Source organism: Spermophilus citellus (genome assembly GCF_964194105.1).
Source record: "Spermophilus citellus genome assembly, chromosome: 17".
In the NCBI taxonomy this organism is placed as follows: domain Eukaryota; kingdom Metazoa; phylum Chordata; class Mammalia; order Rodentia; family Sciuridae; genus Spermophilus; species Spermophilus citellus.
Window position 1 is genome coordinate 76,356,857 of NC_138199.1, and position 18,031 is coordinate 76,374,887.

The window sequence follows — 18,031 nt, forward strand, 5'->3', positions numbered from 1 at the left end:
CTATCTGCGGAAGCCAAAGCCTTCCCGAGGTGTCTTCGGGCCCCTCTTGCCTTCTCTTGGAGCTGGGGGTGAAGGCATCTCCACCGTGCCCCCGTAGGGACACCCCTCGGAGCCTGGGTGGTGGCCGGCACACTCCACAGCGGGCATGTACCCACTGTCCCACATTCCCGTCCCACAGAGCTTGCATAGCTCATGCAGGCTGCAGGGGATCCGCGGCAAGAGGCGGAACTGGTACAGCAAGCTCCTGGCCTGCAGAGAGAGAGAATGGGGTCAGGGGACAGCCTGGTGGATCCCCATGGGAAGTTGAAGAATGACCGTGGCCAGGGCCAATGCCTGTGGGCTCTGCCCACTGGCTCCCACTTAGCACCACACAGTGGTCTGGGTCTGCCACGGCTGCTGGAGACTCTGGCAGAGCTCACAGCCGCAAGCTGTGAGGAAGCCCTCCGATTTCAGAGCTTCCAAGCTGCCCAATGAGGGACAGCAAGGCCAAGCCTGCCCAGCCCTGCCCGGCCCAGCCTGCCATGTTTGGCAGGACCCCTCTCTGACTCAGCTCGGCCCCACCTTCTGGGCCACCAGGATGCCCTGGAGCTCCACCCAGCAGCACTTCAGCAGGAGACTGGAGGGGGGAAGGAGGGCAGAAGTTCAATGAAGTCCCCTTTATTCCAGTTGACCTTGGGTGGCAGCAGCCCCTCCTCAGGCCCAGCCTCCTGTGTCCCTAGTTCTGGGCTGGAAGTAAGACTCCCCAAGGTGGGGACCCCACGATGGTGCCCCCTGAGAGCATGGAGACAGCCACGGGGACACATGACCTAGCTGGAGGGGCTGCAGCAGGTACCCACCCCTGGGCCTTGGTGGTAGGGCCCAGCGCTGCAGGTGCAGATGGGCAGTGGGGTGGGACTAAGTGCAGGCAGGGGCGGGGCTCTTGCTACAGGGGCGGGGCTTCAAGAGCCAGGGAGGGAAGGGCTCACCTTCCTGAGCACCAGCTCTCCGTTCATGTGCATGGCCAGGTTTCCGAAGTGCAGGAGCATCTGGTCAGTGGCCAGCTGCTGCTCGATGACGTCATCCCCGTAGATGGCCACGATGGCCACGCAGATGAAAAGGTGGAAGTAGTCCGTCTGGGGGAGACAGCAGAACTCTGACGGGCCCTGACTGGCCTGCCTGAAGGACGGGCCTGGTGCAGGGGACAGAGGGGCTCCGGGGGAGGGCGTCTGCGCTGGGGGCCTGTTTGTGGGTTGTGGGGGTCTTGGCAAGCTGTGCAGGGGCCTTCATCCTCAGTTTCCCCACATGCAAGTCAGGTCTGTCAGCAGCCACACCCCTGGGCTGCTGCAGGACCCAGAGCAGCAACGCTTGTGCCGGGCAGCCATGGCTGCCAGTCTCTGGGTGGGCTCTCTGTGTGACCCCTTCTTCCAAAGCCTGGACCCCAGAGCTCACTGTGACGTCCTATCCACAAACGTCATGAGAGGGGCTGTGGGCAGGCTGCGTCAGGGTCCTCCCCAGGTGCAAGCCAACCAACAGGCTGGTCTGTCCTGCTGCGGGGCGTCCCGAGGCACACCCCAGAGACTGCGCTCCACTGCAGTCTGAGAAGCAGGTTCCAGGAGAGCAGTCCCTGGGACCTCTTGGAACGCTGACCCAATCTCCATGTCCCAGCCCTCCTCTTGGAGGCCCCTCAGAGGGCCCCACTGCCCTCCTTTAAGGCACCCTGTCCTGGCTGGGACCATCTGTGTGTGCTCCTGCCTGGGCACCTCAAGGCACCCCACCTTTGACACAGTGGCTCATTGAGGCACAGGAAGGAAGGGAGCAGCAGAAAGTGCATGCGAGTCCCCCAATGCTGGTCACAGTTCCACACAGAACCATCCCCAATCAGGCTGCTGGAGTGCTGCGCGTGGGCAGAGGCCACAGCAGCAAACCTCACCCGAGCCTGCTCTGGGAGACGCCGCCCCGGGCCGCCCGGCCCCCTCCTCAGAGCTCCCTGCAGTGGTCTTGTTTTGGTTCGGGCTGGCCCTCTGGCAGCCACTCTGACTTTGGCTGGGGTGAGAGTCCCAGGAAGTGGACGCCCAGCTTTGCTGGAGGAATGTGGGGAGTGGAAGGTGGAGTCTGGTCCACATGGGCTGGACGGCGGCACAGAGGGTCTCAGCTCTTGGGACAAGGTGTGGGGCAGGCCAGCCCACCGCACACTGCAGGGAAATGGGTGAGACTGCCCCCCAGGGGGTCACTCAGGAATTAAAGGCATTGCCCCGCAGTGACCCCTGCCAGAGCTCACTCCTGGCTAATTAGCCTCCTTCATCCTCCCACCCCTCCCGCCCAGCTGACCAGGGATTGTTCCAAATGTGGCTACATTCACCCCAAGTCTGAAAGCACTGTGGACTTGCTTTGTGGGCTTTAAACAGATTGGCAGTCGGCTGGGGTGTGCCAACAGGCCAGGTCCCTGTCATCGCCACTGATCTCATCAGACCTGGGACACAGTACAGTGGTAAGAATCGGCCCTCTTCAGGGGGTGATGCTGAGGTCACTTGTAACACAAGGTAAAGGGCAGGGTGGGGTTTGCAGGCCGTCCACTGTGCGCTTCCTGTGCAGGTGCTCCGTCCTGAGCTCTGCGTCCGGCTCGTCCACCCATGTGGGCCAGGCACGCAGACCGGGGGTGGGCCGTGAGGAAGGTATAGACAGTTGGTGGCACAACCTAGGTGTCTTCAGACTCCCGTGTGACCCCCCGACCCGTGATGCCACTCAGGATGGAAACTGCTACTGCCACGTCTGGGGGTAGGTGGTATCCACCTCTCTCTGCTAGCTGCCCTGGACATCAGAGCTGGCGCCCAGCAGAGGGCCGTCCCTCCTAGATGCATCCCAGTACTTCTGTAAAGGCTGGTGAATGCACAGACTCTCCCATCCTCTTGCATCACCCATCTGTCCCTGACTCAGGTGCTAAAGCCACGTGACAGACTCCACCCTGTATTCAGAGGACAGTTGGTGGAGGAGATACTGTGATGGGGACAGCAAGTGGAGGCTGGGACACACCATCAGGGCTCTCGGGGGGTTGCTGGGGAAGCAGAGCCCCCCTTTCCCTGGGCCTGGACCTGTGGCTGAGCAGTCCCAGGGGGTGGGGTGGGACAGTGCTGTCCCAACATGCGGGCACACCAGCATCCTGGGCTGCGTGGGTTTCAGTTCCTGGGAGGGGCCTGCAGCCAGCCCAGGACTAGGGAGCAGCAGGGTGTGGGGCGAGGTGGGGGAGCCCCCGCCCTGCCAGGCATGGGTGGCCACTCACCTGGTAGTGGGCCCAGCAGGCCTCCCAGATGCGCAGGGCCTCAGCCTCGGGGAACTCCCGCTTGAAGCAGAGCAGGAGCCAGCGGTGGCAGAAGAGCATTTGCAGGCCATCCTCGCCCAGTGCGGCCAGGTGCTGGTAGAAGCGTGGGTGGGTCAGCCGCAGCAGCTCTCGCAGGTACAGCTGGGGGCGAGGGAGGAGTGTGAGCCTGCCCCACCCTGCCCCGAAGCCCCTCCTCAGCCACCCCAACCTCGGTCTCTGCAGGACACACTGTCTGCGGCCTGCTTAGTTCTTTCCGGCACTGGAATTGTGTGCGCGCCTGTCTTCGCCAGCTTCTCCCAGACTTCAGACTGCCCTTGACGGAGGCCCTGGCGTGGCCCCAGACAAGGCATGGCATGGCACCCTGTGGCCTGGGAGCTGTCTCTGGGGGAACCACCTAGCCCCAGCCACACTTAAGATCACCCCGTGACATGGGACCAGGTCAAGGCTGTTTCTCTGACCCAGGACTCAGCTGACTTCACTGACGCCACCGGAAAATCAATCTCCAGGAGCTAATGGGTCCCCTGGTCCTGTGCTGCCCTGAGCTATCGGGAAGAGTGGCGTCAGACCCCACGACTGCCTCCCAGGCTCTGCGGAGGCCTGACATCACAGGGGTGCAGGACTGTGCAGAGCCAGCAGGCCTGGCAGGGGTCAGCTGCACTCTCGAGGGGATCTTGGTGGCCCGAACATGCCCTCCCCACACAAGTGGCCCATTGTTCTGCTGGAGAGGGCAGCTGGGGCTGTGGAGTGTAGGAGCTGAGTCCAGGTTCTCCACTCGGTGGCCCACAGCAGGGTCAAGGCCATGTGTACGTGACGCCCCAGCTGCCCCGGCCTCACACCCTCCTGGCTGCGCTCCTCAATCCCATGGCACCTCAGTGGCCCCTGCACGGCTGACCTGTAGGACGTGCTCCTTGGCCCCTTCAGCTCTGGGCTTCAGGAGCACATCATGTCCAGTGATACCCGACCACTCAGCACAACTGTCCAGCTGAGCCTCTGGACACTCAGGGCCAGACCCCTGTGGGTGGAGATGACCCAGCCCAGGGGACCTGGGACACCTGCCTTCCTCCCTATCACAGGTCTTTTCTGTGTCCCCACATCCCACCCCTGGAGCCCGGTACTGTCTGCTCGATCTGTGGGCTTCCAGGCCAAGCTCTCTCCTGGACTGAGCACGAGAGGGCAGCCAGCAGGTTCCTGGTCCACACTGGTGATGGGCAGTGAGAATGGCAGTTGGGAGCCCTAACTTGTCCTGGGCTGCACACCCACCCGCTGGACCCTGTCTGACCCAGCTTGGCTCCCCCACTCCCCACCACTCAGTGCTTCCTGGTCTATACCAGGCCAGTCCTTTTCAGGAGGCCTTGGAGTTGGGGAACGTGCCAGCTGGGCCCCAGGAAAGGCCTGCTGTCCTGGGGTGAGAACTGCTGCTGGTTCTCAGGGTGGCACAAGGAGCCCTCCTGTCCTCAGCCCACCCAGGAGCCAGGGCTATGTGGTAGCAGCCGGGAGCCCGTCCGTGCAGCACAGGGCCTCCCTCCCTTGCCCTGCCCGCCGGGCTGTGTGGTCACATGCAGGAAGGGGACACTCCCCACAGCCTGCCCTGGACTTGCAGCCCTGGGAGCAACATCTCTCCTGGAGGCCATGGCCCTCTTTGGAGGCCAGGGCCAAGTTGCCCCTGTCCTAGCAGCAGCACCATCTGGCTTTCTGCTGCCCACCGACCCATAAGAGCAAAGCCACACATCACTGCCGAGACCCCTGGCAGCAAGAGGAGGTGGCAGTGTGCTCTCCAGCGCGCCCCATGCAGGCTCACACACGCACAGCCGCGAGCCTCACCAGCTGTTTCTCCATGTCCTCGTCCCGAGGAGAGCTGATGAAGATTGTATTCTGCATCAAACCCACGAAGCACCAGAAGGTGTCTGACTCGTCCTGGACCTCGGCCAGGAGGGGTGCCACCAGGTCCGACATGCCCTGGGAGTAGCCAATGGCCGGGTTGTACACAGCATAGTTCAGCAGGATCCTCCTGGCGAGGCAGCAGAGGGTGGGCTGGGCATGACTCACGCTGCCCCCACCCTTACTGTTTCCTGCTGCCCAGGCTGGAGACCCTGCTGCGCAGGCCTCCCCTTCACCTTGACCTCGGGAGGCAGTGTCTGGTGCAGGCCCTGGCAGCTCTGCGGCAACCTCAAGGGCTGAGCCTTGGATCACGACCAGACGGTCCTCGCTTTGCAAGAGGTGATGGCCTGAGTGAGCTGCTCACCAGGCCCAGAGCCCAGAGCAGGGGGTGAGGAAGAATGTGGGTCTGATTTCCCTAATGCTTGAGTGCCTGTGACCAAAGGTGGGCTGGCAGACACGTTTTTAAGGGCTGTTAATTGTGTGCAATGATTTGCCAGGCTGCAGCAGAATGTCCAAGATGCCAGCCTCTGGCTCTGTGCAGCTTTATCACAGGAGGACCACCCATCAGGAGATGGAGGGGACATGGGGAAAAGCCTGTCTGGTGGGCGGATGGGAGCCAGGCATGAGCAGGTTTGGGGGTGCCCAGGGATTGGAGGCTCTGCTGGCACCCTGAGTGGATCCTGGGCTTCCTTGGGCTGCTGTGGCTGTGGGTTTCCTGCTGAAGCAGCCTATGAATCTTTTGCTGGGACCTTGACTTCATGAAGCCTACAGGAAGCCTCCTCTGGGCATGTCCCCTTCTGAGAGATCAGCTGAGGCTCAGATAAGGGAGGGCTGGATGGGGCCTTGGCCTGTCCAGGAGCCAGGTACCTCATGCTCTCCACGTTGGGATTGTCTTCCCCACGGAAGAACTCGTTGCTCCGATCTGTCCGAACCACATCTTTGTCCACGGTGAACTGCACGTTTCGCCAGAATGCTCCGCGCTCCTCAGGAGTCATGGAGAGCCTGGGGCAGGAGTGAGTAGTAGACGGGGTCCAGCAGCCCATGTTCCCCAGACAGGCCTTCCCTCATCCTGCTGCCGGGAGGGCTGGGTTGCTCTGGGCAGTAAACCCTGTAGCTCTGGCAGTCATGGGTGGTGGCCCGGCCAAACTTTCCCCTTGGTGGGTTCTAGCCCCCAGAGAGGAGCTGAGCACAACCCACCGGAGCAGGGCTTCACCCAGGCCCAGCCCCACAGGGAGCTGACAGCAGTCCCAGGGGCAACAGAGCCCAAGCTCTGGCTTTGTTCCCTGCAGGTGCCGCTCCCATTCAGACTGTTGAAGGAGAGCTGGGACATCTTGACCTGAGAGCTCAGGTCTGCACTTCCCACGGGGTCCTCAGCTTGGGAGGCCCGTGTTTGAAAGGAGGCACAGTGTGCCTGCCTCATGGCACCTCAACTGCCTCCAAAGGACATGGGCGAGGCGGCAGTCACCTCTTCTGCTGGATTTCCAGGTATTCCTTCCTCTTCTGCACCCGCAGCGCCTCCCGCTCCTCCGACGTGGACTCGTGGCTGTAATAGCGCAGCAGGAAGGGCCAGACCTCCCCGCGGATTGACACATCAATGCCGCCAAAGAAAATGGCCTGGAGGAAGCGGCCAAAGTTGGGGGGGGGCGAGCAAGAGGGCAGCTCAAAGAACCCCCGAATCCCCAGGGAAGGGTGTTCTGGTGGCTCCCCGGCAATTTGCACACGTTCACCAGGGGACAGCGCGGGCCCTGCGTTCCCATACAGGACACAAACCCGCTCATTTCAATGTCAATGCCCCCCCGGGGCGCGCTGGGATTGACGTGCGGTTCTCACGTCGCGGCCTAATCCCCGGGTTGGGAAAGGCCGCCTTTCAGCGCGCGGCCCTCTGTGCAGACTGACACGGATCCCGGTCGGATTGTTCCTGCGCCACAGCTTTGATCGCTGGGCCGCGCACTGGCCGCGCACCTCGCTCGGGGCGGACCCGGAGGCGCCGCCCGACCCCCCGCGCCGCGCTCCCGGGCGCCGCCCTCACCTGGCGCAGCTTGTACATCTCCTCCACCTGGCCCAGCTCGTTCAGGTGCTGCAGCCAGGCGGGCACGTCCAGCCGGCGGTACAGGCTCTCCTCGGGGTGCGCCTCGCAGGACGGCAGCTTGGGCCGCCGGATGGAGAACTGCACGCACGTCCTCTCGCTGGCGACCTGCGGGACGGGAGGGAAACTGGGCAAAGATCAGGGTCTCGACGCGGCTTTGGAGGCCAGCGAGGCGGTTCCCAGGATTTAAAAGGCTCTGTGTTCTGGGCGAGGGGGAGCGCCGCCCGGCACACAGGCCCCTAAATGGCCAGTGTAATTAGACGCGATTAAAATGGAAATACCTTCGCCCTACACCCGTCCCGGCGCGGCCCCCGGCTCCCCGCGACCCCACCGCCGAGAGCGGATGAATGCGCGGCCGCCTCGCTCCCCTCCGCGGAGGCCGCGATAAATCACATGTGAGTGGCCACATACAAAGGCCGCGCTGTTCCGCGCGGGGCCGGCCTGTCGGACCGTCTCGGCGCAGCCAGGAATCCAGGCGAAACGGCAGCTGACATGTGATTCAGAAATCAAAGCTGGTTCAAGGCGGGGAAACCGCCCAGCCGCCGTCATCGGAGGAGCCAGCGGGGGGCTCTGTGGGAAGGCGGGCTGTGGAGTCAGCCCCGTTTCTAATAAGCACATGCGGTCCCTTAAACGGATAATTAAAGGGCTCTCATTACAGTCGCATGTAGACGGAGCAAAATATGGCAGGGCGTCCTGTCAAAACATGATGTCTCAAGTGCAGAGCGCTGACTTTCAAAAAGCCCGGGCACTGACTGCTTCCAGCCCCAAGTGCCGTGCTGTCACCACCCACCACCACAGATGGGCCCCAGGCCACCAGGGGCCACACCCTGGGAGTCCGAGGGCCGCAGATCCAACCAGGGGCCTGGCAGCAGGGTGCACTGGGGAAGGACTGCGCCCGCAGGAGGGCAGGGAGGGTCCAGTGGTGGCCCCTAGCGTGTGGGACCTGTGGGGCAGGCTGGCCGGCTACCTGGTCCTCGAGGTGGGACTCGGTGCAGAACTTCCACTGCTGGAACACCTCGCACAGCTTGTCCAGGCCACCATGGTGGAAGTGCAGCACCTTGTACTGGCTCTCTCGGCTGGCCACGACCAGCTGGCCACTGGTGCAGGCCTCGTCACTGAAGGGACATGGGGCGGGGATAGAAAGCCCGATGAATTCGCCAACGCTGGCTTTCATTTCAGTATCATCAGGCAGTCGCTGGAGTCCTAGCAGCCCCACCCAGCAAACCCAGGAACCTGCCCCCCCCCCCAAGGCAGAACAGCCCCTCCCAGGCAGCCTGCTCCCACGGTGTCCTGCCTGGCCACATCGTCCTGTCTGTCCAGGGGTCTGGGGGTGGACACCTGTGGAGCCTGCTGGGGGACACTGAGAGGCTCCCTCTGGGGGAACCCCCAGACACTGGCCACACCCATCAGTGTCCCAGTTCACCTGGCCACCCTCAGATAAAGGCTGGGGCACACTCTGGTTGCGGGGCCCTCGCGGACAAGCGTGCTGCTCTCCGCACAGCCTCTCGTTGGTGCTGCGTGGCAGCCGTAGGGGCCGCAGGCAGGTGGCCAGGGACCCTTGGGCCCATCGGAAGGAAAGGACAGCTCTGTCAAGAAGGCTGTGCCCCCCACACTGCCCTTAAGGCAGAGCCAGGTGGAGAGGACAGCGGCGGCCACTCTGCACAGCACCTCTGCTTGGTCTCTTCTCCAGGCCAGGGTCTGAGTGACGGCCACCCTCCCCTTCCCCAAGGGCAGAGTTAGTCAGGGCCAGAAGGGCTGGGACAGCCCACCCCCAGGAGGCGTCCGACGGGTCCTCACCTGAAGAAAAGCCGCAGGGAGCGCATGTGGCCCAGGTCCACGCGGAACACACCGCAGATCTGCTCCGGGGCACAGCCCCGCTGAGCCTCGTCCCAGCGCGAGGTCTGTAGGAGGCCATTGCTGTCCGGGAAGCGCAGGGTGGTGTCCGAGCTGGAGGGGGAGCTGGCAGAGCAGGCCACGTGAGGGCCACGGCGCAGGGGGGTGGGGCCTCGACACGGACACAACCCAGCCTGCCCCCAGCCTGCCCCGCTGGGCAGACAGCTGTCAGAGCTAGTGAGGGAGTCCTGCTCTGGTCACGCACACCTGCGCTTTAATCAGGGTGGGAAAAGGTCTTCATGGTCAGACCCTGCTCCACTTCAACAGTGGTTACAATGACAGACAAGGCCACCATGACTGGGGTTAGGATCCTTGCTGTGTGACCTCATGCACGTTACCAGGCTTCTCTGAGCCTTGGCTTCCACACTGGCAAAGTGAGGACAGTTACCAGGCTCTGTGTGGAATAAGCAACTGTAAAGTGCTCAGCACAGGCCTCATCCTCGCACTTAAGAAGAGTAGCTGTTTGGCAACATTTTTAGGCAGAGTGGGGCTTCCACATGGGTTTCAAGTGGCTATATTTCTGAATAAACACAGATTTAGCGTATGGCTTGGCAAGAAATCACTTCAGTTATTAACACCACTAATACAGCAAGCATTATTAAACTCCTGTATGGCCTTGGCCTGGGCTAACCCCTTCTCATGTGCTTTTATTGCCTACAATTCTCACCATCAGCCTATGAAACTGAGCAATGCTATTAACCCATTGTACAGAAGAGGAAACTAAGGCCCAGAGAGGACAGCAACTCGCCCAAAGCTGCACAGCCATCGAGTGGTGGGGCTGAGGTCAGCTTCATGGCTCAGTTCTCAGGGCCCATTTCACAGCTGCTAAGTCTGCGGCCCAGCAGCCCAGCTCCTCTGTTCTAGGTACCCTTGCCAGTGGTTGTCACGTGAATTCAGCCATACCACGGTCACATCCTGCCTCCTGAGACCTCAGCATCACCAGCCAATGCCTGCTCAAATGCGACCTGAGCCAGGGAAGAGTGGGTCTGGGGTCCCAGGCTCTGCCCCACACTGGTAGGGCAGCAGTCCGGGCCTGCTGTCCTGCTGGAGCCCAGGACACAGTGGGACTGAGGCGCCTGGTCCACGTCCTCCTCTCCAGCCTCCCTCAGAGATGGGCCTTTGGGCCCCTGGCTGCCTCCAGAACAGCACCAGGCGCTGTCCCTTCCCTGTGGGCAGCAGTGAGCCAGCGTCCTCCACCTCGGGGCGTGGGGGCTTCCTCCTGGGCCTGGAGGTCACAGGCACAGGTACAGCCCATCGCAGATGGTGGGTCGGCAGCAGCCTGAACCACCGCGCACAGACCACCAGGCCCCAAGGGCTGAGGCATTGGCCTGTCCTCCCCAGTGGCAATGTGAAGTCATTGTGCTCAGAGCAAGGGGGGGGGGTGTCTGAGGACAGAGCCGGCCCCCCACCAGGCCCCGCCTGCGGCCTTCCTAAGCTGCTTAGGGAACAAGGCCGCTGGTGGCCAGAGCTCCAAGCCCCCACCCTCTCACCACCACCCAAACACACCATCCGACCCCCCCAGGTCTGCATGCCCCTCTCCTCTCCGCACACTGTCCTGCTGCCCTGCCCGCCAGGCCAAGGTCCTCAGAGACAGACTCCAGGCGGCCGGCCCTGCTGGTCCCCCAGGGAGAGCACGATTCCCAACCAGAAGAGCCCCCCAGAGGGGCCACCCCACCTCCCCGCAGCTGCCTCAGGCAGAAGTCTGCCTAAACCCCTCACAACTCCTGAGGGGGAGACTGTTTGCACCCATTAATTGACTGATTCATTAAGTCAAGACACTGTGCTCGGGACCTACAGCTGGGGGTCCAGGGGCTCAACTGGAGCAAAGTTGACAGAAGCCTTAGTTCCCTGGGACCTGGGGCCTGTGTTGGCAGATGCCACCTTGCTCAGCATCCACGAACAGCCTGTTCCCCCCCCCCCCCCCCGTGGGCTGCACGGGCTGGGGGCGGCCACCCCAGCTCCCAGCAGAGGCTGGGCACAGGACCTACGTCATTGAATACTCAGACCTGAGTGAAAACAGAAAATGTCTGGGAACTCAGAGTCATTGGAAAAAAAAAAAGCTTTAAAGGAAATAAAACCTGGGATGGAAATATGTTCAGTTTTTTATGATCTTTCTACATATGTGAAGCAGTTTGGTCTTAGGAATATTCATATGTGCTGCATATAATTTGGCTTGTTCATAAAATTATTATGTGTGATGCATTAAAATTAAAAGGATGGTTTATTCAGGCAATTCCTTCTAGCTGCTCCAAAGGGCAGGCATTTTCTAGGTAGAGGGAGAAGATGGGGCCGTGAGTGCAGACTGAGCACCTCCACCACAGAGGAGTTCCTCCCCGGGTGAAGGGCGGGGTTCTTGCTCACAGTAGGACCATGCAGCGCACATGTGGAGGAGGCTCGCGTCTGCAGCTGGCTACCAAGAGTGGCACCTGTCACCCCTGGATCCAGTCAGGTCCTGCTCCTTGAGAGAGAACGTGGCAGAAGGGTTGCTAGGTAGGTCCCCGAGCCCAGGCTTGGAAAGGCCTGGCAGCTTCCGCAGGGCCCCCTCACCCAGCCAGGCACAAAGCCAGAGCCCAGGAGCAGAACCCACTCGCTGACAGGCAGGCCCCTGCCAGCAGAGCCCCAACAGCTGCAGCTCCTGGGGCCACCCCCTAGGAGCCCAGCACATGGCCAGTCTGAGGCTGGCCCACCCTGAAGAGCTGTGGGCAAAGCAAGGGTGATTGGGGCATTTGTTATGCAGCAATAGGTGACTGACTGACACATACAGGAAGCGTCTGTTTCCAGAAAAACCTCGATAGAAAAAGCCTCCAGACCTACAGCGGTGGCTCTCGAGGTCAGAGGCGCCAGGGACAGGTGTTAACATGATTTAAATATCCAGACCTCGAAGTGTGCTCTGGCTTTCCTTCCATCCTGAGGCTGGGAGTTGACTGAAAGAGAAGCCCCTGGACCCCCAGCTGTAGGTCCCAAGCCAGTGTCTTGACTTAATGAATCAGTCAATTAATTGATGCAAACAGTCTCCCCCTCAGGAGTTGTGAGGGGTTCAGGCAGACTTCTGCCTGAGGCAGCTGCGGGGAGGTGGGGTGGCCCCTCCAGGGCTCTCCCTGGGGGACCAGCAGGGCCAGCCGCCAGGACTGCCCTGGCTGTCCTCCATCTGGCTCCAGGGAACCCTGGCCTGGCCTGCGGGTGAGCAGGACACAGGGTGCTGGGAGGGGCGTGCGGGCCCTGGAGGAGCATTTGATGTGATGGAGAGAAGGGTGGGACACGGAGCCTGGGAATGATGCCACCCTTTGGTGGCCCCTCATAAGTGTCAGAACCTAAAACCATCCAAGGTGTCCTCTGAAATGTGGACGCATATAAATATAAATAAAGGACAGTGTGTCCAGACCAGAGTCACCGCCCCAAGAAGTAAGCCACGAGAACACAGGGGACACGCTGGGATTCCTGTCACCAAGTCCAACCTGGGTGGCAGGGCTGGGGGGAAGGCATGCAGGACATGACACGGGATTCAGGGCAATAGGGTGGGCTGCCTGTGCCACCCCCCGTGGGTGCATGACCCCCCACTGTGAACCTGGACTCGGGGTGACGATGACGGGCCAGCGCGGCTCACTGTACCAAAAGTGCCACTCTGGTGGGGCGTTATGCCGGGTAGACTGAGCGTGCGTGGGCCCGGGGCACACGGGGGTCTCCACTGTCCACCCGACTTTGCCGTGAACCTGACACTGCTCTACAAGACAGTCCACAAACACAGCCACGGGGAGAGCCGAAGGCCACAGGACCTCAGAACACATGCGGGGTATGACCAAGATGAGCGTGAACACAAGAGCCCGTCATCAGAAAGCAGCAGAAGGGAGCCACGGGAGAGGAGAGCTTCCTAGAGGGCAGACAGAGGGTCAGCAAAGTGCCCATGTCTGTGGCCAGGGGGATCCATCGTAGCAGGACACGACACCCCCAGGGAGGCTCTGAGACCACAGACTCTGTGCAGCGAGGACTGGGGGAATCAGCCTTCCACAACGGCAAACCGGCCCGGTCCTCGGAACGGCAATTTGGAAATCGGACGCAAAAGGCTTAAAAACATTCATGCATTAATATTTTTTTATTTAATTTTTTACACAAATGGAGCACAACTTTTCACTTCTCTGGCTGCACATGAGGTGGAGTCACACCACTGTGCAATCACACCATTCACACATTTTACCACTTGACTTCCTTAAAAAAAATCACTGCATTTTAATCTTACAGAATAGTGGATTTCATTGTGTTGACCCTTTAATTTCTAGGAGTAAATCCAAAGAAAAGAGTGAAAGATGCCCACAAAAGATACATGAATTGACACAGAAAAAGCATTCGATAAATACCCAATGCTCAATTATGATAAAAGCTAGGAGTCACAGAGACCCTCCCCAACTTAATAAAGGACACCCACAGGCTCCACTGCTAATGTCACCCTTGGTAGTGGAGGACTGAATTGCTCCCCGACCAGGGATGAGCTAACCATGCCTGCTGTCACCGCCTCTCGTTGGTGCTGCGGGCAGGACGGGAAAGGGAAGGAGAGTCACAGGGATTGGAAGAGGAGGCCAGCTCTCTGTTTTCAGATATGACTGTTTACGTTAAAAAATCCCAGGGGAGGGCTGCATGCGTGAGGCACTGGGTTCGATCCTGAGCACCACACAGAAATAAATAAACAAAATAAAGGCATTGTGTCCACCATATTTTATATATATATATATATATATCTCCCAGGGGAATCACGAAACAACTTTTAGAATCAATGAATGAATCTGGTAAAATTATAGTTGAATGTTTTGTTTTTTTTAAGAGAGAGTGAGAGAGAGAGAGAGAGAGAATTTTTAATATTTTTTTTTCAGTTAACGGCAGATACAACATCTTTGTTTGTATGTGGTGCTGAGGATCGAACCCGGGCCGCACGCACGCCAGGCGAGCGCGCTACCGCTTGAGCCACATCCCCAGCCCTGAATGTTTTTAATATAGAAAAAATTAGTTGTAAAATTGTTAAATCACCAATACACAACTAGAAAAATAAAATAAATACAAAACATTCAAATTATAGTAGGAAAAAAAAGGGAAAAAACCACACGAAATATTTAGAAACAAGTTTAACAAAAGATATTCAAAGCTAGGCCCAGTATCGCACACCTGTAACCCCAGCAATCTGGGCAGCTGAGGCTGGAGGATTGAAAGTTTGAGGCCAGCCTGGGTAACTTATCAAGACCCTCTCTTAAAATAAAAAATAAAAAGGGATGGGGATATGATTCAAGATAAAGCACCTCTGGGTTCGATCCCTAAAGACCACCACACTAAAAACCCAGATGGCTGAGAGGAACGGGAGAAGACTTGATAAATGGAGAGGTGCACCATGCCCATGGATGGGGCAGTCACCACAGTACAGCAGTCTTGGGGCTGGGGTTGTAGTAAGGGGTGGAGCGCTCGCCTGGCATGTGTGAGGCACTGGGTTCGATTCTCAGCACCACATGTAAATAAATAAAAACAAAAGTCCATTGGCAAGTTAAAAAAAAAGATGGCAATCTTGCCCAAATTCCAGCAGGAATTTTTTGGTAGAAATCGGCAAACTGACTCCAAAATTTTCAAGGAAACACAGAAGACCCAGCAGAGTCACATCAATTATAAAGATGAAGCATGAAGTTGCAGGGCTTCTCTGATTTTTTTTTTAATATTTATTTTTTAGTTCTCAGCGGACACAACATCTTTGTTGGCATGTGGTGCTGAGGATCGAACCCGGGCCGCACCCATGCCAGGCGAGCGCGCCACCGCTTGAGCCACATCCCCAGCCCAGCTTCTCTGATTTTGAGACTTATGAAGCCATAACAATCGAGAGAGTCCAGCAGGGGTGAAAAGATAAATATGGTGAAACAACCAGTGAAACAGAGCAGAGTCCGGGAACAGACGGGTCCGATCCACAGACAGTTGACAGGGAGAGAAGGCGACAGGGAGGAGAAGCTTTTCGGCAAGTGGTGCTGGGTCAACTGGCGTCTGTGAAAAAGTCAGCGTCAGCACTTTCCTGTGCCACACTCAAAAATGAACTCAAAATGCACCCGGCATGGATGAAACCTAAAGCTTTCTAGCTTCTAGAAAAATCCATAAGAGAAAGAAATGTAAGGCCTGCAACAGAGCCAGGCTTCTTACACAGAACACAAAACCCACAGACCATAAAAGAAATGATAAGTTAGAGGAAGAACAATTTCTCTTCAAAATACTCTATTAAAGGCAACAAAAACAGGTCAGATCCTGGAAGCAAACGTTCCGCGTGTTTGTCCAGAATCTGTACAAGGATCTCCTTCCATGCAGACACTGCCACGTGCGCTGCTAAGTGCTTCTCAGATGTGACACCAAACGTGGACACAAAAGGGAAGGAAAGATAAGTGGAGGTTAATTAAAATGAGAAACTGCTTTTAGAGACATTTTAGAAAGTAAAAAGACAGATCACACACTGGGAAAATACATTGGCAAAATATACGTCTGGGAAAGGACTGTGCCCGGAATAAACCAGGAATGCTCAAAACTCCGCCACAAGGAAATGAACAAACAATTTTAAAATGAGCAGAAGGTTTGAAAAGACGCTGCGTGGAAGACGTCCCGAGGGCGAGCAGATGAAAAGGTGCTCGGCTCAAACCCAACGCAGTGCGGCACACACGAGCCCAGCACTCACTGGAAAGCAGAAGGACCAGGTCACGGGAACAACTGGGAGGCCGGCTGGGGTGCAGAGCCGCTGGGGGGCTTGTGCGTTGCTGGCGGGATGTAAAGGGAGGGGCCGCTTTGGGAAAGAGTGTGCAGTGTCTCAAAAGTTACGTGCACCCTTACCACAGGACACAGCACCTTCTCCTGCCATTTACCCAACATGCGAGAAAAACACTCACGCAGAACCCCGCGTGTGACTGTTACAGCAGCCTGTCCACAACTAAAAAGGCAAGAAACAGTGCAGACACCTCCCGGCTGGTAAACGGGTCAGGAGACGGTGGGTTGCAGGACACAGAGTCTCCCCAGCCAGAAAAGGCAGGAACGGGGACACACGGGACCACGGCACGGACCTCAGCAGTGCAAGGGGCCAGACACCCACGCCTGGGCACGACATCACGGCTGGGGCTCAGGGAGGGGCCAGGACCCTGCACCCAGTGGGAGAGACCAGGCAGGGCTGGGCAGCTGGCGAACTCCGGCCCTGGGCTCCACCCCTGGCACTGAGAGAACTAGAATACCAAGACGGTCACGCCAGGTGTCGGTGAGGACGGAGGAACCGGGACTCTCGCAGGCTGCTGGGGGGCGGTCACAGGGCACACCCCTGTGGGAAACGTCTGGCACTTGCTTCAAAATCAAGCTACGCCAACTGCGAGCTCCAGCCCCTCCCCACCCAGGTGTTCACCGGGAGAAATGGCCACACGCAGAGGCTCGCCCTCAACTGTTCACGGAAGCTTTATCTGTAAGAGCCAAGGAGCAAGGACCACCCAGGACTGACCAGCACCGAAGGCCGAAATGAAATGCTGTAGAGAGGAAACGGCTCTGTGATCAGGGGGGACTACCGACCGGCAGATGCACTCAACCCCCACACGCTGCAAAACTGCTACCCGGAGGGACCGAGCCAAGCCCTCCTCGCGAGAAGCAGGAACCGTGGAACTCCACCTGACCAAGTCCAGGAAAGACTGACCCAGTACCGTGCCACCCCTTCACCCGTCCACAGAACTCCTTCCATATTGTAAAATGCAAACACTGTTACATCTAGGGAAAAATTCTCCACACTGCACCCAGCCCCCATCTTCTGTCTGCGTCACCCACCTGGCTGGTCCAGGTGCCTCCCGGGTGGCGCTGAGCGATGCTTATCTTTGTCTGGCTTATTCCCTCAGCACAATGTCCTTGGGTTTTGCCCATGTTGTAGCAGGTATCAGAGTGCCCTTCCTTTTGAAGGCTAAATAATATTCCACCCCATGGACAGGTGTAGTTTGTTTATCTACTGGTCTGTCAGGTGTGTCCACATTTGATGTGGCCAAGTTGCTGTCAACGAAGGTGCACAGACCCCTCTCCTGTCTCTGCTATCAATCCTTCTGGGTGTATGCACACAAGGGGGATCCGTGTCTCACGTGGGAACTGTGCTACAGCCTTTCGAAGATCAGCCATGTGCCCCCCAGGTGCACCCTGCCCACTTCCGCCAGCGCACATGGGGTCCCGGGTCCCCCACCTGCTCACCAACACTGCCACTTTCTGTTTTGCCTGGTGTTTTGGCAGAGGTGGCCTGTCACTGCAGGCCAGCTGGGCATTCCCTGAGGGTCAACAGCACAGTGGACAGTCAGTGGACCTTCTTTAGAGAGAGGTTTGTTCAAGTCTTCTTTCCATTGTAAAGTGGGCTTTTGTTGGTGACTTTTAGAGGTCTCTGCAGATCCTGGGCATCAGCCCTCGCTAGACAGGATTTGCAGATGTGTTCCCGCAGCTGGGTTGCCTTCGACCTCCACCCAGAGTCGGACACAGCAGCTTTCTAAACACGCCTTTGGTGTCATAAACCTTTGGTGTCATATCTAAGAACTGCTGCCAAGTTTCAGCTGGATCATCCTGGGGCAGGGGCAGGGACGAGGGACGGACCACAGGGTGATGGACATGTCCACTGCTCGACGGTGGTGATGGGTCCATGGTTACAGAGGTCAGCACTGACCCAGCCGTCCACCTGGTCATACACTTGACGATTAAACGTCAATGAAGTTTTAAGACACCCACCAATATTCCCCGGGTATCGCTGCTGAACTTCCAACAGTGGGGAATGTGTTCGCGTGCCCCGAGACAGCCAGCCGATGTCCAGCGTCACGCCACTAGCAAACACTTCCTAAGAGTACTTAATGACCCAAGAAAACGCTCACTTTTTAGGC

General features: G+C 58.4%; 1 protein-coding gene across 6 annotated transcripts in view; it reads right to left on the bottom strand.

The window, feature by feature from the left end:
• Window positions 1–18,031, bottom strand: part of TBC1D16 (TBC1 domain family member 16) — a gene marked incomplete at its 3' end in the record, with an annotated part of 70,892 nt that continues 52,861 nt past the window's right edge. For 4 of the 6 annotated variants that reach the window (XM_081272747.1, XM_081272743.1, XM_081272746.1 and 1 more), the window contains 9 exons: window positions 9,057–9,218; window positions 8,227–8,374; window positions 7,203–7,370; window positions 6,639–6,787; window positions 6,041–6,175; window positions 5,117–5,303; window positions 3,257–3,436; window positions 966–1,112; window positions 1–249 (listed from right to left, as the gene is read on the bottom strand). In XM_081272747.1, coding sequence (XP_081128873.1) covers window positions 1–249; window positions 966–1,112; window positions 3,257–3,436; window positions 5,117–5,303; window positions 6,041–6,175; window positions 6,639–6,787; window positions 7,203–7,370; window positions 8,227–8,374; window positions 9,057–9,082 — 1,389 coding nt within the window. In that variant the 5' untranslated portion in view covers window positions 9,083–9,218. The remainder of the gene's footprint in view (window positions 250–965; window positions 1,113–3,256; window positions 3,437–5,116; window positions 5,304–6,040; window positions 6,176–6,638; window positions 6,788–7,202; window positions 7,371–8,226; window positions 8,375–9,056; window positions 9,219–18,031) is intronic. The other 2 variants (XM_081272744.1, XM_081272745.1) reach the window with 2 other exon arrangements.